At 58.9% G+C, this 23,622-nt stretch overlaps 1 protein-coding gene across 3 annotated transcripts in view; it reads right to left on the bottom strand.

The window, feature by feature from the left end:
- The window catches only part of SDK1 (sidekick cell adhesion molecule 1), an 854,095-nt gene that overhangs the window by 57,833 nt on the left and 772,640 nt on the right, over window positions 1-23,622 (bottom strand). For 2 of the 3 annotated variants that reach the window (XM_032327040.1, XM_032327041.1), the window contains 7 exons: window positions 23,336-23,530; window positions 20,394-20,595; window positions 16,147-16,250; window positions 13,695-13,765; window positions 7,135-7,270; window positions 5,654-5,713; window positions 3,620-3,721 (listed from right to left, as the gene is read on the bottom strand). In XM_032327040.1, coding sequence (XP_032182931.1) covers window positions 3,620-3,721; window positions 5,654-5,713; window positions 7,135-7,270; window positions 13,695-13,765; window positions 16,147-16,250; window positions 20,394-20,595; window positions 23,336-23,530 — 870 coding nt within the window. The remainder of the gene's footprint in view (window positions 1-3,619; window positions 3,722-5,653; window positions 5,714-7,134; window positions 7,271-13,694; window positions 13,766-16,146; window positions 16,251-20,393; window positions 20,596-23,335; window positions 23,531-23,622) is intronic. The other variant, XM_032327042.1, reaches the window with a different exon arrangement.

Below are 23,622 nucleotides of genomic sequence, written 5' to 3'. Positions count from 1 at the left end.
TCCTTAGTCCTAGCTCACAGTGCTCCTTTCTACACCGTGATTCCTCAAGTCTGGGGCCCAGAGGGTTCAAGTGACTTGCCCATGGTCACACAGTCAGTAACTGGCAGAACTGCCTACCAATGGGTGGACTTTATTCCAGAGCAGCCAATGCACGCTGAGAAGGCTGCTTCCCTGTTTTTTCTATCCAAACTCCAAAGACTCCCTGATTTCATCTGCCAGGGCCATGGCCCTGGTCCTCCCTGACTCCAGCATCTCAAGGCCTAGAGTCCTGGTCAGTTCCTATTTGCATCTGACTTGGGCAGGCAGGTCTCGCCCTTTCTCCCCCGGGTGCACAGCACACCCTCTCCTGGTGTCCGCCAGGCCGCTCTGCTTCTGTGCTCCATGTCCTCGGCTGGTCTCTCTGGAAGGCTGTCACCCACATTACGGTGGAAGGAGTGAGCATACAATTTCCTTCCGTATCCTGCCTCCTCCCTCCCTGCCCCCATCCAAGTTTGTGCAGGAGGGAGCAGAACTGTAGGGACATGCGCATGCGTTCTGCCTGTGCGGTGTTTACAAGAACCCCCTTGCACAAAGCCTAGCCCATAGCACTTAGCAGCCTCTCTGGTCCCTGCTCCCGCCGCCTGCCTGCCTCCCCAGAGTGCGCTCCTGCACCCTGCCAGCTGACCCCCTTCCCTGCCCAGGTGCTGTAGGAGCCATCGATGGTACATGTGTGTGCCTGTGTGAGCAAGGGTACTGGGGTCACAGCAGTCACAGGGCAGATACCACTGTCACGTGTCTCCTTGCTTCAGCAGGAGACATCTCTGATTAGCCCCATCCCCCCACTTACTCCCCCCTGCTCTGAGACATGAAGCCCACCCACTTTATCTCAGTCCATCTGGGTGCTTCCCAGTGCCCAGGATTCCCACAGCTGCTCTCCTGCCTCGTCCTCATGGGAGTCTGGGGACCTCTATTTGCAAGGCAGCAAAGGCATTCAGGTCCCCTTTGGTCCTAAGCTCAGGAGAGGAGCTCCTCTGTGAGAGGAGTGGTCCTGGTCCCACGGGGAAGGAAGACAGGACCGTCCCATCTGATAATGAAGGTAGAGGTGTCCACACTGCACCCGAGACTCAGGGTACAAAAGGGGAAAGCTGGACCTGTGGCAGGGCAGCGGGGTGGGGGGGGGAGTGGTCAGAGAGAGCTTTCTGGAGAAGCAGCCCCTGGAGTCAGGTCCTGAGTGGGAGTCAGGGCAAGAGGGAGCACGAGGAGGCTGAGCAGTGTTCCGCGCACAGAGCCCACAACCATTCAGGAGGCTTGAAGAGCCACTTCTCAGCACCTCCGGCAAGGGCCCTCTGCAGCACAGCTGGCTCATCAGAGCGTGCGAGTGGGGTCAGACAGCCCTGGAGCCCAGGCTCACCAGGTAGGGTCCCCCGTTTTCCATCTGGGGGCTATGGGGTCCAGGAGGCTGACACCGAGATGTTGGGAGACAACACGGGGAGCAGGTGGGTGCCGGGAGGACAGGTGCCCTAGGAGTGGGGGCCCCTCCAGGAGAGTGGAGGAAGGTGAGAGGCCCCGGGGAGCAGAAGGAGCCCTCACCCCACCACCTCGGTGGCTCCCCCTGCCTGTCTGTCATGGTGTTACCTCAGCGCTGCTGGATAATACTGTAGAGGCTGTCCTCACAGCACCTGGATGGTGGGGACCAGCCAGGTGTCCCCGTGCAGATGGGAAGAGACAAAATCTGAGTGTGCACATGGCAAAACGTTCCCCAGGCACGAGACTAGGTGCTGCCGCGTCGGGTGAAAGCACCCTGCTCGTGGGCGCAGGGGCTAGGGGACATTCCGCACAGATTCCTAGACGGGAACCTCCAGGCCACTGGCTGGCTGGGAAGCGGGATGGGGAGGAGGGACAGCTGGATGGCAGAGGCTTCTATCCGGGAAGTGGGGCTCTGTCCCCGCGGCGGTGACGGCTGCGCCACAGCTGTGCACAGGGTGTGTGCTCCAGGCCGCACCCTCCGCTTCAGGGTCGGGGGGACGGCTGACCTCACACTGCTCGCGGTTTGCCCTGATGCTTGCTAACCCGCCAGCGCGCAGTGGAGTGCGGAGCAGAGCATAGAGGAGAGCATGGAGCACGGCGTGGAGCACAGCATGGAGCACAGCACGGGGCGTGGCTCGGAGCACGGCATGGAGCACGGAACGGGGCATGGCTCAGAGCTGGAGGAGAGCACGGAGCAGAGGATGGCACGGAGCACGGAGCAGAGCACGGAGCAGAGGATGGCACGGAGCACGGAGCAGAGCACGGAGCAGAAGACGGAGTGGAGGATGGCACGGAGCACGGAGCCGGACGTCAGGCCCACGGCGACCTGGCCAGTGCACACAGCCCCCCATGCCTGCCTGCCTCCCTCCCTGGTGCTAGTCTTCTCCTCGGAGCGTCTGCCTGGGCCCCTATAACTCAAGCTCTGCCTCCAGTGCCCCGGACCCCTGATGCAGGCCGCCAGCGGGCTGCCGGGTGCTGCGGTTCTGGCTGGCTGGCAGACCCCCGTGCTGACCAGTGTGGGCCCAGGTGCCAGAGAGGGCTGGAGTGCCCGCCTTCTGGAGGGCACTGGGCACGTCCTGTCCCTCCCGGCCTGTGCTCCTGCCTGGCCTCGGCCTGGGGAGGGAGGCTCCTCTGAGGGGAGGCGCATCTGCCCAGAATACTGGCTGCCCAGCCCCCATCTCACCATGCCATTTAACCCCTGGGGGCAGACGTACAGCGCCACCAGCACAGCCTATGCTCTAGGCATCACATTTCACTCAGCCTCACTTGGTACAAATGTTGCTTGACTGTTCCAGAAAAGTCCTGCTCAGTTAGTCCCCCAGTGCTGTCATTCAGTTTCTAACAGTGATTTTAGAAATGTTGAAAGGTCTCTCCAAATGTTGAAAGGTCACCTGACAGGTTTCTGCGGGCTGCCCCAGCGGCCCAACCACCGTCTCCTGCAAGCCCGGGGCTCTGACCTCAGAGGGAATTCCCGTGGTTCCCAGCCTGAAGCACGATGCTCTCACCACCCCAGCTGACCTGAGCAGGAGCCCCGGCAGAGGAGGGGAGAGCGGGCAGTGCCCTTGGGTCAGACGGGAGCCCAGTCTGCTCTCAACATAACATGATGTCTCTCTGAAGCCTCCACACAAGGGACAGCCCTGGAAACAAACTCAGGGGCCGCGTCTTATCTAACAGAGGTACAAACAATAATCCATGTGATTTTCCCATACAGGAGACCAGGCAGTTTACTGGGGGGTCAGGCCGATGTGTGCCAAGCCGAAGCTGGGACCCCACCAGGAACTGTGGGACACTGAGCACAAATGTCCTGGCAGAGGCCAAGGTCCCCACGCACCCGGATTCCCGTGGAGGCAGCAGCCTCCCCGCGGAGCACATGCTGGGAAGCACAGGGAGGGCTCTGGAGGTAAAATCAATCCCTGAGTCTGAAAGCAAGACTGCACAGGTCTCTCCAGCCACCAGGTCAGCCCAGCCCTCGGCAGATCTGTCTTTCCCAGGAGAGAACCTGGAACCTCCCGGAGGTGCAGGTGGCAGCACCAGGCTCCTCAACATGGGCACGCTGCCGGCCCCTGAGGGCGCCATGCCAGGCCTCCCGGAGGGCAGTGGTGCCTGAGCTTACCAGCCTCGCCGACGAACACCTCCACGGGCGCGCTGGCTGGGCTCTCGCCGATGATGTTGTAGGCCGTCAGGATGACCTCATAGCGCCGGTACCTCTTCAGACCTACAGGCGGAAGGAGACGGGTCAGTTGGCCTGGGACCACCTCTCTGCCTTGGAGCAACACTACAGGGCCACGGGGCAGAGCGGGGGCATCCCCCGAGGGTCTGTGGAGCGGCCTCCTTCCCCTTCCCTGGCCCAGATGAGCAGTTCCTGTATGCGGCCGCAGGCCTGCCACCAGAGGGAAGAGTAGAGGCAGCAGGATGTGCTGTAGGCCAGCCTGTGGCCCAGAATCTCTCTGTAAGAACGGACAAGGAAGACCCTGGTGTTTAAGGAGGAAATGCACTGGCAACACAAAGCCCTCTGAGTTTTTAACCACCACATCTCGGGAAGACAAGGGCAGGTGAAACCACATATATAGGGTTCCACATGCTGAGCCGAGCAACAGGTTGGAAGTAGCTGACCTGTCAACGAGAACACTCTGGAAGGTTCTGCTAGTTCATACCACTTCATCGTCGCTGGGCTTTCCTGAGGCCCTATGTGCGGGTCTGACCCCTGGGTGAATGGTGACTTAGCTCAGACTTCAGATCTCTCCTCTTGGGGTCCGCAGAGGTTCAGTGAATCAGAACACCAGGTTCCTGCCCCTGCTGGCTTCAGGGACATGCAGGGACCCACCCTTTCCTGCTCTCAGCCTGGCTGCAGCTGTGCTGCCTTCTGTGGCTCATGCACCTGCCTGGCCTGTTTGCCCCAGCCCCATGCCTGGGGACCATGTGTCTCCTCAGCATCAATGGAGACAAGCCAGGGTGGACATGGGCACGGTCAGAGTTGAGGACCCTCTCCTTCATAACCCGGACCCGGACTGCAAAGCCTGGAGGTCCAGCCTGGGAAGCCTCGTCTCTAGGACCTGGGTTTCACCAAACTCCCTAAGCTGCTCTTCAGCAGGGTGTCATGGGAGACGAGGCGCTGGGTGGAGGGGTGGTGGCTGGGTAGGGATGCGGGGCAGACTGCAGAGCCCTTTTTAGGGGAACAGAGTGGAGGAGAAAATGGCATGCCTGAGTCTCCCTGCCCGGACTCCCACCCTGGCCATGAGGGCAGGGCGAGCTGCCCAGGCGCTGCCTGCGATGCGGTGGGTGGTGCTCACACACTTTAGGGCCTCGGGAAGGGCCAGCCCCTCTTCCTCCCCCCTTGTTTATCCACGTGCCAGTCCAGGGAAGCTCCCGGCACAGGGGGGAGTCACACTGGGGGACCCCTTCGCCCTACCTCTGGACCATGGAACCCTGTAAGGGCCAGGAGCGTGAGAGCAAGCAAGGTGGCAGCCAGAGGGAAGGGGTGATGAATAGGCAGCTGAATCAGGTGAGTGCATGCAGTGGGGCGCTACTCAGTCTTGAAGACATGGGGTGTCCCAGCTGTGCCCCAGCAGGGCTGAAGCTGGAAGGGGAAGAAGCCAGACAGCAGGGCAAGCACTGCTGTAGTCCTGGAGGACTCTGACACAGAGACAGAAAGGAAAGGGTGGGCGCCGGGGGCCAGGCGGGGGAGGGGTGGGTGTTTCACGGGGATGGAGGCTTGGTCCAGGGAGAGGGATGGGCCCTGGAGGCGGGCGGTGATGGCTGCACAGCAGTGTGAACATGCTTAACGCTCCCAAACTGCACGTTCAGAAACGGTTACAATGGTACATTTTGCACATATTTTACTGCAATTAAATAAAGAGTAAAAGGAAAAGGTCAAAGGGAAGCAGAAAGGAGCTCTGGCTCCCTCTGAGTCCCCCAAACTCAAAGACCAGCTATCAAATGCCTTCCCAGTTTCTGTTCTGGAAATGAACTTTCCCATCTCTGCGATGGTTTTGGTGTGTTGAGAAGCAGCGCTGGAGAGGGGGAATTCCAGAAACTAGAGCCATCAATCCCGGCTGCTTCTCACTTGGTCCACTGAGAGGCCAATTGGCACGGGCCCCCGCCTGCCCCGCGGTCACGGCGCCTCCTGCTGAAGGCGGCGTGCACTTACGTGTTAATTCATACGTTGTTAACGTGGAGCTGCTGTTCACGGTCTTGAAGCTGCTTTGGGCTATTAGGAGTAAGCAAAGCAGAAAGGCAGTTAGCAGGCAGGGAACAGTTACTGCAAACGATGTCTGCAGACACGGTGGGCGGGCTGGTGCTGCGCTTGGAAGCCCTGTGCTCGGAAGCCACTGACCGTCCCTACTGCCGCCTCCACACTCCCCGTTAGCAACCTGGGGGTCCCCGCCTGGCTTCCTGAGATAGCCAGGGCACCTGGCCCACGACAGGGATCAGACGAGTCTCTGGCACGACGGGGCAAACACCACTCGAGGAGCCAGGAAATGGGTTTCTCCCAGGGCGGCAACTTTTCCAGACACCCTGCAGCAGGCACGGTTGTCTGGGCTCAGGTGAGCGCCCTGCTTGGACGGGGACGAACAAGCTAAAGACTGTGAGCCCCTGTGCAGGTAAATGGACCCAATCGCATCCTGGGTTCTTTTACTTTGTGGTTTTGATTTTGCTACAAAGCCCAGGAAGATATTATCTGGCCACCGGCAAGGGATGCCTGCGGGGCAGGGATGCGGGAGTGTGACCAAGAGCACGGGAGGCAAATGAGCCACTGGTTCCGGTCAGCACACTTCTGGGATCAGCCAGACGCAGCCGCCGCCTGTCTGGCAGGCCCAAGGCACAGCCTGTGCTGTGGTGGGAGGTGGACAGAGCAGGGATGCAGTCCTGGAGTTGCACGTTCTGATGTGACACAAGGATGTCACACGGCAAGAGGAATCTTCTGTGATACTGTTTGGGGGATGCCCTCTGACTCCCTTCTGAGACAGGAAGGTGCCCTTTCCAGAAGTTCTAGAAGCTGCCTCAACTGCTGTTGGATCCAAGCCTGGGGAGCAGGTGGATTGGCTCAGAGTGAGAGGGCTGTGCACCCCATGAGGCTGGGGGTCCCCCGAATGGACCTCATCAGAGCATTAGGCTATGACCGGCCTCTGTCGGCCCCAGATGGGGCGGTGACATGGTGTCCTGGGAGGGCCTTCCCTCCCTAACATACCCCACCAGCCTCACGCGGGCAGGTGCTCCTGGCTGGCCCACTGGAAGGCACCATCCAGGAGCCCCTTGGTTCTTCCAACCTCCTAAGCACTTACCTTTGCCAGGCCCTTGTGAGTCGTACCTTCCTGTGTCCTTGATGAAATCTCTTTTCCCTGACAACCTATCTCAAATGGCTCCTCCCCGGGGAACCTTCCCCTGATCTCCACACTGGGAGTAAGCCCCCAAAGCCCAGGGGCTCTCTATGGGCCACCGCTCTCTGTGCACACCTGGGCTGCCACAGACCTGTCCACCCCAGTGGCCATGCCCCCTGGAGGAGAGCTGCATCTCCCCTGGCCTTCCAGGGCATTTCCCACCATGCCTTGCATAGAGCTAACATGCACAAGGGTTCCTTTCCTGGGTGCATGGTGTGGCACCTGTGCTGGGATGGGGTAGGTGTCTCACCTGTAAGCTCGGCCCGTAAAGCTGAAGGGGTTTTGAGTGTCTTGGACACGGTGGCTGAGGATGCCTCGGACTCCAGCTCCCGGTAGTAGATCCGGTAACCCTGAAGAAGGCCGTTCAGGCTCTCATCCCTTGGAGGCTGCAAATACAGCACGATCAGCGTGCTGGCAGGGCCTAGCAGCCCCGCTTCAAGCTGAATCAGCCAGCTGCGCTGGAGAAGTCACTAAGTCAAACAGGTTGTCCTTGGTTGTTTATGCACAAAAAGGCAGGTGCCACATTCATGAAGAAGGGCACAGGGGACCCCCAGGTAGAGGATTGGGCTCTGAGAGCCCGGGTTTCCTGGTGCCAGGACATGGGCACTGAGCAACTTATCCCATGTGCAGACCATACTTGTAGGAGCCCCAGGCTAAGGCAGGGGACTCCATCCCAGGACGCAGGTGGGCAGAGAAGCTGCCTGTTGCCTGGTGAACTCTGAGGAGCTATGCATGTGGGCCGGTTCTGCGTCACCCACCAGCTGGCCCCATCCTCTCCCTGACGGCCACCCGGGCTCATGGCAGATTCACAGGGGGGCCCAGTGACTGCTCCGCATGCCAGGTCACCCCCACTCTTGCACTGACTCAGACCTAAGCCAGAACCCCCGCGGTCCCTCTCATGACACCTGGTGTACAAAGAGCCTGGGGTAGGGTAGGTAGGGCAGGTGCTCATTCAATGTTTGGACACGCTGTGGACTGTGAATGGTGGGAGACGGGCCCCGAGGCTCAGAATTTAACCCATACCGGGTTGCGCACCAATGTGCACAGAGGTGTCCAGCCCACATTCTCCCTCTCATCAGTTCCTGTTGATTAATGAATTTTGGGAGGGCTGCAGTAGCCAGAGAGCTGGCCTGGGGGGCCAGGGGCTCTGGGTCCCGTGTGTCCTCTGGAACACTCAGCAAATAAAGACAAGAACCATCCAAGCTGTGACCAGACAGATGGGTAAAGGGCATGCCCAGGACCCCTGGCTACAGCAGAGTCATGAAGCCAGAGATAGGGATGGACGTCGAATTCCCCATGACACCCACACGGCTACTGTGTATGGGGGTGTCACAAGCACCTTTGTAAATGCTGTCCTTGTCCACAGTAGAGGCCACAGCTTTGTTGTAGGAAAACCCCTTGGTGGTGGGTTCAGCTGTGCCCTCCATGAAGATATGAAGGTGTCCTACCCCTGGTATGTGTGGCGGCCACCTTACATGGACACAGGGTTTTCAGAGCTTGCAGTTATGATGTCACACTGCAGTAGGGAGGGCTCTCATTCAATGACTGGTTGCTTTTTCAGAGGGTAATTTGTTTGCATATAGAGTCCTGAGTCCTGCAAATACAAGCTAAACCTCCCAACCCCTGCCAAGCCCCAAAACAAAGTATCTACGGGTCTTTTCAATGACACCCAAAGACAAAAGGACCACCTTCAAGCCTGAAGGTCATGAACAGCACAGCTGCTTGAAAACATAATGGCAAACTTTGGACGGATGAACACGAGCAAAGTATCATAATCGCTAATTCACACGGGGAGCCTGTGTTCCACATTATCAGTTGCTGAACATGAAGACAGAGCATATTTGGAGAAGCAATTTAGGGTCTAGCCATCATTTGACAAATACTGAAGCAATAAGAAGATCCGAAGGTCCTTGGGAGAGCCCCTTGGGCACAGCCCTGGGAGAGCTTCATGGGAGCTGGAAGCAGAGACGGGCAATGTGCTATGATACCGTGACTCAGGAGAAGAGTATCTATTTCATCATTCAGATGAGCCAAATATGTTCCTCATACATGTGTCTTTGTCCAGAGTGACAAAACTGTCACTTGTTATGTGAATGAGAATATGGGCTGGTCACCAGGAAAACCAACCTTGTGATCAGAGGGTTGGGACTTTCGGTCCCATCCCTGACTTCTGGGGACAGGAGAGGGGAGTTTCAATCAATGGCCAATGGTCGGTGCTTTCATCAGTCAAGCGTGTGCAATGAAGTAATCAGGACAGACCTAGAGGATGGGGTTCAGAGAGCTCCCGAGTCCGTGAACATGCAGAGATCCGGGGTGGAGGGCATGGGAGTTCTGTGACCCTCCCCCAGACCCTGTCTGGTGCATATCTTCCATCTGGAAGAGGCAACAGGCAGCAAACACCCCACGCAGGGTGGGTGTGTCCACGCACATCATGGGGCTGGAGGATGGAGGGGAAGGGCTGAGGCCATAGATCCTGGGCTCACGGACACTTCTGATGAAGGAGGAGAGGGTGCTTTCGAGGCACAAGGAGAAGAGGCCACATCCACATCCGACAGGTGCAGCTGCTACCTGTGACACAGTGGGACACACCCTGATGCTGCCCTCTGGGCTCAGGGAGGGGCACAGGCGGCCACATAGCCTGGGGGCAGCCTCGTGAAGTCTGCGGTAGGTCCTGGGCACAGGAAGGGTAGGCTCCATGGCAACTCTGGGGCCTGCCAACATGGGATTTGGAATTGGGTTTAACCACTCCTTCTATTTCTAGAGTTTGGAGAAAACACATCTGTCATTTGTGAAAGACTCTGGACCCCCTGGGAGGTATCAGTAGGGCAGCTCCGTGTGACACATGGAGAGTTCTAGAAGCCATGGGTCATATTCAGGCTCTGGATTCGAGTCCTGGTTCCTTGCAGTATGGGCTTGGGCTGGTGGCTCGCCCACCCAGGCTCAGCCCTGTGCTCATAGTGGGTGGAAATCTGGCCCGATGGGGTCTACCGCCTCCTGTGACTCTGGACAGAAGGTTCCCTTTCAGCCACAGATCTGCTCTACAGCCCTCGGTCCTGACCACACTGCACCTGCCGTTTCTGCCTCCACACTGACTGGTCATAAGTCCAGGGCTATATATTTTCGTTGCTGTTTCCCTGCAGCACCCCTGATAAGCTTTGGTCATGGCGGGCACTCACTTAGGGCTTGTGGTTGTGAGCTAGATTTGCTGACATCCAAGATCACCCCATCTCGGGTTGGTTTCATCCTGGACTGGTTCTCTGTCTGGGAGACGCTGTAGCACAGGAAGCCTTAGAAAACCTGGTTCCAACGTGCCTTCCCTTGATGCCTGGTGCTGAGTCCCAGGGGCTGTCACACCCTTAAGCTTCTACCCAGCTGTGGGTGATGCCCAGATGCCCATCTCTGCCATTTACCTGGGAGCATAGAGCGGGGGAGCGTTCATCTTGCAAAACACAGTCAGAAGCCCCCTCCCAGCTCCCCCTCCACTGTCTTCCCAGTAACACGTCCTAGGGCTCTGCCCAGTGAACAGAAGCTCTGCAAGGCCTGGAGTCTGGCTTATCCTCCTCTGGGTGCTCAGACCCTACACAGGAGCTGGTCCTCTGCAGGGAATGGAGCCCATGTGAGAGAAGGAACAAACCCCAAACATATCTTGAAGAGCCCTGTGGCCCTCTCTCCTCTTTCTGGGTGGTGGTCATGCTCCTCTATGGAAGGCGCTTGTCACAGCCCTGAGTTCACATTCTGCTGGGGCCCATGTGCACGATGTGATCTATTGCTAAGAAGTTTTTAGTTTTTTGTTGTTGTTGTTGTTGTTTTGCTAAAAAATGACCTGAAAATCCACTTAGGGAAATCTCTAGCTACCCCAGGGGGGACCTCCACTTGAGTGACAGACTATATGAGCCACTGGAAGTTTCTGAGCAGCCAGCTTCAATGTTGTGAGCAACTCAGAAAGGCCGGTGTCCATTATGAGTGGCACTCGGTGTGAACACAGTGCCGCCACTGTCTAGAACACACGCTCAAATCCTCAGATTTCAAATTGCGCTGGACCCCATGAAAGGCAGGGATTGATTATCCTACCAGGAAAAATCAAACCTGACAAGTTTCTACAGAGGAGACGTTTAAGTGGGTCAGCAGCCTTGAAATTACAGGCGGTGTTCGCATTTTTAAACAAATTACTGGAAAAAAAGGGGTTTACAGGTGAAACATTTCATTTGGAACGCAAATCTATATTTAAACATAGTCTCTTTGTTCTGTTCGTGCTGATTTAGTAAATTACTCATAATTTTAATTATACTTCAACTGCCTGGCAGTTGACAAGCATTTATTTCTACAATACATCATATTGACCACCTCCTGCTCTGGGCTTCTTGCAATTAGTTTGTTCTGCTGGGCTCTGAACGGGGACAGCTGATGGACACGCATGCCAAGTTCCTTTGGTACAGCTCTCCCCCATTCACAGAGCTGTCCAACCACAACCATGGGGCTTGGAGCCCCCCGCGGGCGTGGGGGCCGGGACGGCGGGGGACGACAGCCACCGTGTGGAGGTGATGGTCCATCCAAGCCTCCAAGCTGCTTTTATAGAAAAAGAGCTTACCTAGTTACCGGCCAGCCAATTGCCACATGTACAAAGAAAATGCTAAATTTCTGGTAAAATTTAGCACAGTAGAGAAGACCAACTTTTGGGTCGATTAAGTTAGTAGAGGGTGGGGAACAGAAGCTCTTGGGACCCTGAATTCCCACTTTGAAAGTCTCCCACCTCCCATCAAAGGCCCTAATGGAAGTCAGGGGTTTGAGACCTAACAGACCTTGCCTCAGAGCCCCTGGAGGTCACCTTTGACTTCCCATTTTTACAGAGAAAGAACGGGAGCCGGAGAGGCCTGCTTGGGTCATGTCATCCACTGGCAAATGGGGGTCCACGGACCTAGAGCCAGTGGGGCCCCAAGACAAGCTCAGGGGATGAGGCCGCCCAGAGGCAGTGGGGGAGCCAGCCCCATGCTTTCCCCACACTCTGGTGAGGCTGCGAAAGACAGAACGCCAGGCAGTGAGTTTCCACGTACACTGGAAGACATCTGGAACTGTCTCCTGATCACCTGTAAGGGATCCCTCACTTCCGGGACGTGTCACTCGGCAGTGGAGTGAAGGAGGAGCCCACAGCCACTCCATCAGTACCTGGAGAGTCTGCGTGTGGCTCAGAGCCCAGGCTATGTACGTCTGGCTCTCATCCCTTCCGGAGCCGCCGTGGCAAGTCTGTTCGTTTGACCGGCATGGAGTTTCCACCCGTGCTCCTTGCTCGGGGTCAAACTGCACTCGAGTGGACTAACAGCCAGGCTGCCACCAAGCTGCCCCACCAGGGTAGACAGCGGGAACCTTGAGCAGTTAGGAGCCACTCCGAGAATTCTGCGAGCCCCCTCATGGCTGACACCCGCATCCCAGCCCTGTCTGTCTGCCCTGACTTCCCGCCCAGCACCCTGCTCCGTTAGCAGCCCCGGGAGGCCGGGAGGGCTCCTGACTTCTCTCCCTCTTGCTCCTTGCTGGGCACCAGTTCTAGCCTGGAGGGGTCTCTGGCATGCTCTGTCCCGGCCTACAAGGCCCCTGGAGGGCCCCGAGGGCCTCCTCTAGGTGTCCCGGTACAAACATGGGTGGTTTACCCACCCATGCCCTCTGGGCCATCCCTTTCCAAGGGAGTCCCTTCCAGTCCTCCCCTCTTGTCAGCCTCTGCCCTTGGCTAGGCACAGCCTCTGCCTCTCTAAGCCACAGTTTGTTCTAAGTTTCAACATTACCTGGGCCCCTAAATCTCCTGACCTCGAACCGTCCCCTCCTGCCCGCCTGGTCTGGATGTGATGTCGGCACTCTCCTGGACGATCTCATTGACAGAAGCAGCTCGGCTGCACGGACCCCTCCACGGACCACCAGCCCAGTGTGGCCACAGTGGACACAGACCAGCACACCTACTCCCTGCTCCGACCCCACGGCCCCGGCTCTAGGCCCTGCCCTCCTCTGGAAGGCCGCCCCATTCTGGGCTCAGGAACTTCCCTGGCTGCCCAGAGCTCCCACGACTTTCTCATTGCTGCCCTCGGCCCTGCCTGTTGCTGTGCTCGTTCTGTCCGGCCTGGGTCCAGACCAGCTGCTGAACCCTACCGCCTGGCCTGGTTGAGCCCTCTCCACAGACCTGTAGGCACCCTCGCTGGGCTTGCCCGGGGCCAGGGCAGCCCTCCGCGCAGTTCTCCCCTCTCTTATTTTTGTCTTCCATGCACGTTGTCGTTGACAAGAGTATCCAAATTGGAAATGAGGCCAAGAGAGAGCAGAGTGTCCTTTTGACATCATGTTACTGTTCACGGCCCCCCAATGTTACTTGATTGTCTAGGATAAGGTGCCTTGACAGGACTGTTCCCTGAGAATTAACACCGGGCACGCAGGGAGGATGCACGTAACCCCGTGGGTATTTTGTCTGTTAGTGGATGATTCCTGTAGAAAAGATCACTCCCCAGCCTATGGTTTCGCTGCCCTGTCCGATGCCACCTAGTTCTGTGTGTACCACGGAGGCCTGCTGGACCGTCCTTCCCCAATAGCCTGGGACACTCAGCCCAGATGCCCTGTACCAGCCCTGCCGTCCTGTTGGCCCTCCCAGGGAGCCGTGCTCAGGCCCCTTCCCGCAGTGCGGCTCAGGGGGTCCGTGGTGCTCCCCCCTGCAGTGGGCATGCCAACTACACGGAGTCCCGTGACCTGCCACCGAACCTCAGACATGGGGTCCAGCACCGGGCAGGTTCCAGCCTCAGATGCAGGTTCAGGACACACCCTGCCCTTCCCGGGCCTTACCCGCCACTGGATCAGGACCGAGGAGGTGGTGTGCGGTGTCACCGAGATGAAACTTGGAGGCTCTCCCGGAACTGGAATCCAAGAAAGGAGAAAGCGAGGATTAGCGGGTTCTGCTTGTACTTGGCTGCTGTTCCGGAGCCAGCTCCCTCCTGGTTCTGGCGGGGAGGCAGGGCCAGGGACCCGCTGGTGGGGTGGGGGAGGGGGTGGGCGGCTGGGGAAGCCGGCAAGCCAGCATCCCTGCCTCCGCCTCCCTCCCTTCCCTGTAGTTGTCCTCCACCTGCGGAGCCCAGCTCCCGCCCAGACTGGATCCTGATGGATGTGACAAGATAATGTCCTGCTTTTGTCCCTACCGCCCCCCAGCCCCCAGCAGACCCACACAGGACATACGAAGGCGCTGGACTATCTTTGGGAACCCTGCCTGGGGAGCCTTCCTGCTGCTGTCCCCCATCTTCTCAGGGGCTCTCCCTGAAGGAGAGGGAGCATTTGTTGGAGGTACTTAAATCAGAGAGGCTCTGACTGGGACAAAGAGCCCATCCAGGCCTGAGTGCTCTTAGTTTCAGACACTAAGGGAGGGAGGCTGAGTTCTGGGGTGGAGGGAACGGCTGCTATTTTCGGGGCAGCGGCCGTGACAGCTTGGCTCTGCTCTCTGGAGGGATACGGTCAGTTTGGCTCTGCCCGTGTCCATGGCTGTGCCCTCCATGCTGGAAACTACAGTCCCGCCCCATTCGAATGTCCCGCGCCCCTCCTCGGACACACCTTCCCTACCTCCGCTCCCACTGAACCTGTGCGGTCCCAGTTGGCATGCTAGGTTGGCTTTTTCATGGCTGCTTACTCTAAGGTCCCAAGACTGTGTACCAGATGCTCACCAAGAGTCACTGAGTGGAACAACTGAGGCTGTCGTCCCCATCCTGCACCTACCTGACCATCCGAGACTCGGCCTCTTGGTCACCGGCTCTGAGTCTCCTCCACACCTGCTGGGGCACCCAGCACCTGGGACATGCTGGCATCAGCCTCACCTACAGCCCCCTGCCTTCTGGGGAGCCCCCTAGCCTGTGCTCTCTGGCTTCCTGCTGGCCTGAGGTCCACGGTGGACCCTTACCCAGCTTTCTGGGATTTCACGCTGGATTGAGGGGGTCTCACACCTCAGCCACCACAACAAGGAAATGTTTATCAGTGAGCGATCCACACATCCAGCCCAGGGCTCCCCCTGCCCCGGAGTCTGTCCGTCCCAGCAGATCTGTTGTTCTGGAGACAATACAGCCCAAACACAATACAGTCGACACAAGAGGACTGCAAATCTCAGAAGAGGAAGAGGACAGGGTTGGTGAGGCCAAAGACAGGATTTCAGTAACAAAGGATGCAGATAGGCCTTTGGGAACCTGGAGAGGCCTTCAAATGCTTTTTTTCCCCCAACAGGCCAGTTCAGCAGGAGCCCAAGCCATGTAAGGGCAAAGGGAGTCTATGATATCTTCCTCACTGGCCTGCGATTTCCTTAGACTCGCCAACAAAATTAGCTTGCTGCATTTCCCTCTTTCTTTTAAGCATCAGTGCTTCTCCCAAATAGAACCCCAGCTGTGTTAAATGTAAGACGAGAAGACGAGCCACAAAGACAACCACAGGGTTTCTTGCAGGGCCTGTCCCAGCGGCAGTGGGAACCCTGGGTGTGCATGATCTCTGCGTGAGGCCCAGAAGCTGGAAGGTTCCCCCTGAACCCCTCCTGCTGGTCCCCAGCTTGCCTGAGGCCTCATGTTGGTGAAGGCAGGCTCCTGGCTTAAAAAGGAGAAACATGGCAACGTGGTGAGTCAGTTCCCAATGCCACTGGGGGAGCTAAAGGCTCAGGCCTGCAGCCCGAGATCCAAACCCCCGCATCTGCAAGGCAAGAGCGACCCTCCCGCCCTAGAAGTCGGCCTGCCAGCAGGCCTGGCAGGATCGGCGCCCGAACTCACAAGGATCTTCGGGCCTGCTCCTCTGAGGTGGGGGAGGGCGGGTAACAACCACCTGGAGCTCTTGGGGGATCTCAGCTCCTTCACTTTCCTGGGCTTCCGTCAAAGGGCAAAACTGTGGAGTGGTTCGTGAATGAGAAAAATGGGGAAACCACTCAAAACGCAGCTACCCTTCCATATTTATTTTTAATGACCCTATAAATTATTCAATTTCTCGGATGCTAATGGATTGTAGGGATTTGGAAGCCAATCAAAGGAACCTCCGTTCCACTGGCCAGTCCTTGAAGTCGGCTTCAGGACCACAGGCTGTGCGGAGCTCCGAGCAGTCTTCCGCTAACTGAATCCTCCTGCTCGCCGCCAGTCATCGCCCTCCCTCCCCGGGGCAACCCCTTCCTGGCTCGGGATGAAAGCGGGGCCTCTCTCCCTGGGAGCCCTTGTCTCAGGGTCCAAAGGCAGCAGCCGGCCAGGGGCCCGTGTCTACACCCCTGCCTGTATCCCAGCTGGCTCACCGTCCTGCAGCGTGGTCACTGCATCCGTCTCTGCACTGAAGTCACTGTCGCCGATGTCATTGGTCGCTTTCAGGCGCAACTTGTAGGAAGTGAAGGGTCTCAGCCTGAAACACAGATGAGCCGTAAGGGCCTGAGCCCTTCCCTGTCCTGCCCCACGCTCTGCCCATAGGGAACAGGCAGCCGGGAGGAAGAGGCCCTTGCTCAGGGACCAGGAATCGGTCCTGCTCCTGCCTGGGGGCGGCCCTCAGGCAGCCGGCACTATCCTCCCCACCTACCCCCAGCGGCTGAACGTCCTGGCCCGAGGGTGGCTGTTTTAGACCCGGCTCTTCCTGTAATTAGAGCCTCTCCTGCAAAGCAAATCACCGCTCTCTGAGGGACTCAAGAATTTCTCAGGAGGAGCTAATTACCGCAGCCCTCACACGATTCAGAGCGTGAAACCAGGGCCCGCCTCGCCGCTTCCTCGCCCGCCCGCAGCGCACCTTCGTGGAGGCCCACCTGTCCCTTGTCCCCGCAGAGGGCCCCACTGTCCAGGCAGTGTGATTTCCATTGTAGGGATGAGAAAACTGAGGCCCGGCCCCACTAAAGTCCCTTGTCCCTGGCTTGGCCAGGACTGGAGGAGGATCGGTCTTGAGGCCGCCTCTAAGACCAAGGTAAGGCCAACTGTCCGTTGGAAACAGGGGGAAACACCCCCAACTGTCTGCTGAAAGGGATTTGAGGGGCCCTAACAGTCCGGATGCATGGCTCGCGGCCACCGTGCAGGCCTGCCTGCCTCCCTCCATCGACCCGGTCAGTGTGGATGGTCTGAGCTAAGCTCTGTACCACACAGACACCAAAACAGTCCTCTAAGCAGATGAGCTGCAGTCTTCCTTGGGTCCCTGGCTGGCCGGCTCCTCTGGCTGTCCTTGCTGTGACTTCTAAAGGAGCTGATGAGGAGAACAGCCGCCCCTGCCCCATGGACCGCTGCGCTGTTTGGGGCAAAGCTCTGCCCATGTCCATCTCCCGGACCAGGAGAGCCGGGCAGCTCTGGACTCTGCCTGCTCGCCCAGCTACCGGTGGGCAGACCCTCACTGCCTCCAAGCCAGTCCTCTGTCCCCCTCCCAGGCCAACCTGGAAACTCATGGGTTTTAAACCGAGCACCGTGGAACACCAGAAGCTCTGAGGGGTCCTCTAGGAGACCAGGGGGGCTCCCATGCCCTCTGAGTTAGCCAATAGCAGCCCCACTCCCAACTGGTTTGCAAGTGGGATCTGGGGAATTCTTGGCCTAGAGGAAGAATTCTGCATTTTCAAAGACCGATGACCATCTGTGGACACAGGATTGGAAGAATCTTCCTCTGTGTTTTCACATGCCCTCCCGGCTAAGACGGGTTTGCACTGGTTCTCTGTCGGTCCCCGAAGGTACTCTGTTGGCTCTTCCGTGCCACGGCTGGTCCGTGACCGCAGGCCTGTCTCCTGGCCTCTCTGTGCCCCGGTTCCAGCTGGAGAAGCCATGCCAGGCGACCTTGCCTCGGCCCTGGCTGTCCTGGGGGCGCTTCCAAAGTTCCACCCTTAACAATGATCTTTGCTCGCAGCTTCTGGGGGAGCTATCCTTTATCAAGTTAAAACAAATAACTTCCCATCTGTTCCTAGCTTCCTAGGAGCTATTTTATCTAATTCTTGTGACAACCGCATGGTTTTCTCCTTTGGTTCCTGCCTCAAACACCTGAGGCCCCACATTTGCATTAGCTTCTCCTCAGATTAAAAGGCGGCCCAGGGCAGTTGCCAGGAGCGAGCACTCTGGAGCCAACCTGCCCCCACACTGACCCCCACATCACCTTGGGCAGGTCGATGAGCCGCAGGCGCCTCACCTGGGCCGACCAGAGCACGGGGTCGTGAGATGGTTGTGTGGATGGCGTTGAGAAGCGCTTAGAAGAGACTGACACAGGCAGCGCCCTCACTGAATCCTGGCTGCTCTTCCCATCAGGACCCTCTGGCCACAGCTCACAAGGCTTCAGGAAGAGCCCATGCCCTGAGCGCTGTCCTCTAGGCCTGTCCATCCCCTCACCAGCCCCACCGTGATTTGTAAGGAACAGTTTGCTTCCTTGACAACAGTCTGCCTTCCCCACAGGGACACAGACCGCGGTGGCCTCTTTCACTGCTATGCCCCGAGCACAAAGAACAAGGCCTAGTGCCCAGGAGGTGCTCAGTGGGTCTCTGTGAAGGAAGGGAGGGAAGGAGGGACGAAGGGGGTGGGATTCAGGAGGCGTGAACGACTGGACGCAGGTACAATCAGCTCGGCGTCTGGCACGCGCTGGCGCGTGGGAAACGACCCCCGTCCTTGAATTCAGCACTTATGCTCACTCAGCGCGTTACATTTAGGACACACGTCAGACGCATCATTGATCCGTTTGTGTTTAGCACCTCACTGTTTTCCAGCGCTTTCGGAATATGAGGCCAGTGGCAGCTCCTCCGTTCCCACCCCCCCAGGGGGGGCACACAGCAGGGGTGAGGTACGCATGTCAGATGGCTGGAAGAGTCCACCCGGGTGTCAGGTCAAGGGGAGGGTGTGTAGAGAGCAGGAAGCTGAGTTCCCAGCACGAGGCCCATTTCTGGCCCCCTGCATACCAGGACCCCGAGCTGTCTGGGGGGCCACGCAGGGCAAACCCTCGCCTCAGAGTAGGAAGCCCAGCAGGTGACTTTCCCCGGGAACCTGGCCCTCGGTGTGTCTCTGCTGATGGGCGCGGGGGCCTGGAGGGGACTGACCACAGCGTGTCCCACACCAGATCAGACTGTCACTCGGCAAACTTCCAGTGGGAAGTCCCCTGCACACACTCGTTTGATCTCAGGAGGCCCCGGGACAGAGGAGGCCACTGGAGTTTAGTTTTCTCCTCTCTTTCAGAGGAGAGTGCGGCTGAGTGTGGTTCATGAAGCCACCTGGGCACGCTGGGCCATGCCTCCTGAGGCCCGGGGTTGTGCCGGGGGTGGGTTTTCTGGGCTCTGGAGGCGGTTGGGGGGGGGGCAGCCAGCGGAGATCTCCGAGGGGCCAAGAGCAGGGCCTTTCGGGTGGTGTAGCTGCTGTTCAAAGGGTATGAGGGGCACTGGCAGAAAGCTGGGGGACAGAGAGGGATTGCTTTGCATGGCCTTCTGAGATGGCGGCCTGGTCGCTGCCGTCCGTTCCAGAGGCAGATCTCAGGCTCCCAGAGCTGAGAGGTATGGCGGGGTGGCCCCCCACTGTGGGTTCAATGAGAAATGCGGGTGTGATTTCCCAGCACAGGGCCCAGAACAGGGGGCAACAAGTACGTGGTGTTCTGCCTGAAAGGTGAGAGGAACATTGGCGAGCCTGGGAAATGGGGTCTAGGCCTCCTTCCCCGTCCCCGTGAGCAGAGCTGGCTGGGGTACTGGAATCCTTGGAGCCCGTGGGCCACACTCCTTTGTGGTCTCCGCATAGCCTGATGTGAGCTTCATGGAAAGTGACCACTGTCAGGGCCAGAGAAGGACAGGGAAGATGCCGGCCGGCTCCTTGGACAGGCCTGCCCACCGGAGACCCAGGGGGCTTCTGCAAGATGGTGTGAGCCTGTGCAGCCCAGAACCGCCAGGTCGGGATGCAAGGTCTAAGGTCACTGCTGAGAACCCTTGCCTAGACAGTTATGTAGCCCTGGTCCCTCACCCCAGAAAGGGGTACCCTCATCTCTTACTGTAGCGGGGCGTGGGAACACGGGAAGGGGCCCAGATGAGACCATAGGTGCTAAGAGTGAGCTGCGGTGGTCAGTACCGTTCCCCTCCGCCTTTGCCCGGTGGATCCCTCAGTAACTGGATAAACTCTGGGTTCTCAGGGTCCAGTGGGGACACCCCTCCCATTTCCCTGAGCAGCTATCACTAATGGATGACGGCAGCCATGGGGGCCACCGGCCGTGCCAGCTAGGAGAGAGAGCATAAAGAGAAGGTGCGAGTCTCAGCCCGTGACACCCCTTCCACACACACACCCCCACTTCTGCTTCTCAGGGGCTCGGGGGCTGGAGCCCACATTTCCAGGCTCCCCGGCCCCGTGATCTGTGCCTCTTCTCTCCCTGGGGCTTGGGGCGTGCCCACCACCTGCACAGGGCTGGACCTAGAAGGATGGACCCGGGGCAGAGGCTGGAGGGGCTCCAGGAGGGGGAGTCCTGGTCCCTGGTACAGGGAGCTAGAGAAGAGAGGGGAGCTGTCCGGCTGTGTCTCTGGCCCCCAGATTCCCTGCACTACTCCCCGCGGAGGGCCCGCCTGCCCCTGGGTACCTTTCGACAGCACAGGCTGTGGCCTCATGGCTGACGGACGAGGAGTAGGTCTGCCACTCGCCCCCGGGCAGCTCTCGCACCTGCACAGTGAAGTAGCGGATGGGGGAGGCCCCGTCGCTGCCCGGGACCCACTGGAGCCGGAGGCTGCGTGCGGTCACTTCGGCCTGTGGCACCAGGAGCTCTCTGGGGGGTGCCGGCCGCTCTGCAACCGAGAGAGAACAGAGCGGGGACACGTGAGAGACTGCTGCTCCCGGAAGGCTCCCTGCGGGCAAGGGCAGAGAGGGCCGAGGAGAGGGAGTGGACTCCGGGACCATGGCCGACTCGGACCCGCCCCAGCGGGAGCTGATTGGAGACCCTGGCTTGCTCCTGGAGCGCTGCTCTCTCTCAGACAGCAGACAGACAGTCAGACGGGAGGGTGAGCCCACGCGTGCTCCCCAACGACCACACGTCCCCAGGGGAGTCTCGAGAGACATCTTCTCCCTCCGGTCTTGGGCTCAGAGCATCTGTCCTGTTGAAGTCCTTTCCCTGGAAGCCACCGCGAGGCCTAAGCACAGACAGAGGCCCACTCAGCTCCCCCGGGGGCTGTCACCGCTGCTCTGTGCCCAAAGCGCTGGTGACTGGGGATGCAGGGCACGGGGCCGGGACCTGGCTCCTGAGCTCGGATCACTTCCGTCACGCATCTCCTCACCCCATCGATTGCAGCGGAGAATATCCACAGAGGGAGGAATAATTGTTTAATTGTTTATCATGAAGATTATCGATCCTGTTGAGAATGTGTTGTGGGTAATAAAGCAGCGATGGCTGGCTGGCCCTGTGGTGACAGTGGGGGGAGCCCTGCCCCCTGATGTGGTCTGTGCTCCGCTGGGAACACACGCTCAGGCTGCCCGGTTCTCCTCACCCGGAGCAACAGGCCTGTGTCCCCTCATCAGCCTGGGCATCTGGCAATGGGCAAAGCTCTGCTGGGGCAGGGGGGTCAGTGGGCCCTGGCAGAAAGCCCCTCGGCCCTGTGGGCCCCAGGCAGCTGGTGCGGGTGATCGGGGCACAGGTCGGGGTACAGGCTGGGATGTGGGTGTGCATCCCCCCAGCCCCATCAGTAGCAGACCCGCTGTGGACCGGAGATGCCTCCTAAAAGGCACGCCCGTTTATGCTTCCATCTGGATTGAAGTCACACCAAACTATTAGCAAACCTGTGTCTTTCCCTGGGACTTAGAAAGTGCCGGATTCCCTTCTGGGGCTGTATCCACTCTGAGGAAGAAGGCAGGAGCCTTTGCGAGAGGCACTTAGGGCCCCGAGCATGACCCAGACAAGGAGGAGCCGGACGACCTGGGCAGGAGGGATTCTCCTGCGGCCTGTCCTCTGTCTGGCCAGCCCCCACCCCCAGCTGCCACCCTGTGCCAGGACCATAGGTTAGACAGTGTCTGTGCTGATATCCAGGGCCCCGAGTGTGTTCTCTGTCTCTCCATCGGCTTCACGCTCTGGCATCTCCGGTGACTCCCAGGCTTCCATCCTCCAGTTAACAGTAGAGGTAACTGTTGTCATCAGAGGGGCTGTGCAGTTGTCATCGTCCTTGGGGGACTGAGGCTCAGTGGTTGGGGTCGGGGGGTGATTGGGGTCGGGGGACTCACAGTGGGCTTAAGGGTTTGGTCTTCCCCCGGAAGATGGAGCCTTTAGAAGATCCAAAGCCACAGACAGGTGATGCTAGTGTCCCTCTGTTGGCCACTGGAAGGGTCAGCCGGGTGTTCTGGCCAGGGTGGCCACCGAGCAGCCGCCGGACCTTGGTGGGCCCTTCCACCTTGTGGGGCATCAGCTTCCCCACCTGCTTGGCCTGCTTGTGTGGGAATTACAGAGAGAAGTGGGCTGCCTTGCCTGGAGCGTGGCCAGAACATGGTGAGGGCTCAGTGCCCGACAGCCTCCTTTGCCTTCTACCTTTCGTAGGTTTCAGACTGGCCCTTTGATTCTCAAGCACTTCGATTTATCTCATGCCTCCCTTAGAGGGATGTCTGCTCTAGATTATGTCCTAGAGCGATTGCACAGGCCGCGGGGACACGGGCTCACCCTCTGAGCGTGGGCGCTGCACCAGCTCTGCCCCCAGAGGCCTGCGGACCGTGCTGGCCCTTGTACTTCCCAAGAGGCCACCGGGTGGGTGCCAGGGCACAGACAGGGGAAGGGCCTTGCCTGAAGTCACACAGCTCCAGAGCCTGGTGCTTGGGGACTCCCAGATGGGAGGTAGGACAGGTCATTTCTCCAAGCAAGTGCCTTCCTGTCATCCTCTTACTGAGACGTCTGGGACTAGAGCTAGGGTAGCCCTGGGGAGGGAGCCTGCTGAGGCAGATCGCAGAGCGAGGCTGGAGGGCATGTCAGGGGCTTGCTGAGATGAGAAGCCACAGCAGACTGCTGCGGGAAGAGGCGGCCTGGGGCCTGGGGAGGGTGTCCACGTCCCTGTCCCACAGCTGTGTCCCTGGCCAATAGCTGACTCTGTCTGGGCCCCACTTCTTCTGCAGAACGGGGGCTCACAGCGCTTCCTTCTCTAGGCTCTGGTGAAGATAAACCAAGACAACGTACAATAAGCACCTTGCCAGAGCCTGGAACAGAAGCAGTGTCCATGAAGACAGATCTCCACAGGACCGTTCGGTAGGAGATGTGTTTTTTGAGCACCTGCTCAGTGGGGTACATGGGTTGGAACATCAGAGACCTGGTGCCTGGCTTCAGGGAGCTGCCCTCAAACGTGTTGACTCAGACCCGCTCTGGGCCAGTTACACAACCTCTGAGAGCAGAGAGGGACGTTCCTGCCTGTCCGGTAAATGTTGGGCTGTGCAGACACGCTACGCTACGGTCCAGGGTCTGCCCCGGGAAGCTGTGGCCCAGCAAGGTCATGACTCCCGCTCGGGCCCAGCTCTCCGCCCCGGAGCTCCACGACAGTGGACGTGGGCCCCGGGTCTTACCTCTCTTCTCAGTGGTGATGACGGTGGCCTCCAGCGGCTCCCCCCAGCCTTGCCTCGTCTTGGCTGACAGCCTGAAGATATACGCAGACTCCGGGGCCAGCTCGGTGGCCGTGAACTGTCTCACGGTGGCACCCACCTCCACCGTGGTGAACGTGTTGGGGCTACTGCTGGCCAGGCGGTAGGCGATCTGGTACCCTGTGGGTGGGGCAGGAGGGCCATGTGTCAGTCACGTCAACCCCCTACAGACCCCCACATTCCTGCCACCCCCCACTCTGCTTTGTCTCCCC

Source organism: Mustela erminea, chromosome 20 (genome assembly GCF_009829155.1).
Source record: "Mustela erminea isolate mMusErm1 chromosome 20, mMusErm1.Pri, whole genome shotgun sequence".
NCBI lineage: Eukaryota > Metazoa > Chordata > Mammalia > Carnivora > Mustelidae > Mustela > Mustela erminea.
This window is presented reverse-complemented; position numbering and strand designations above follow the sequence as displayed.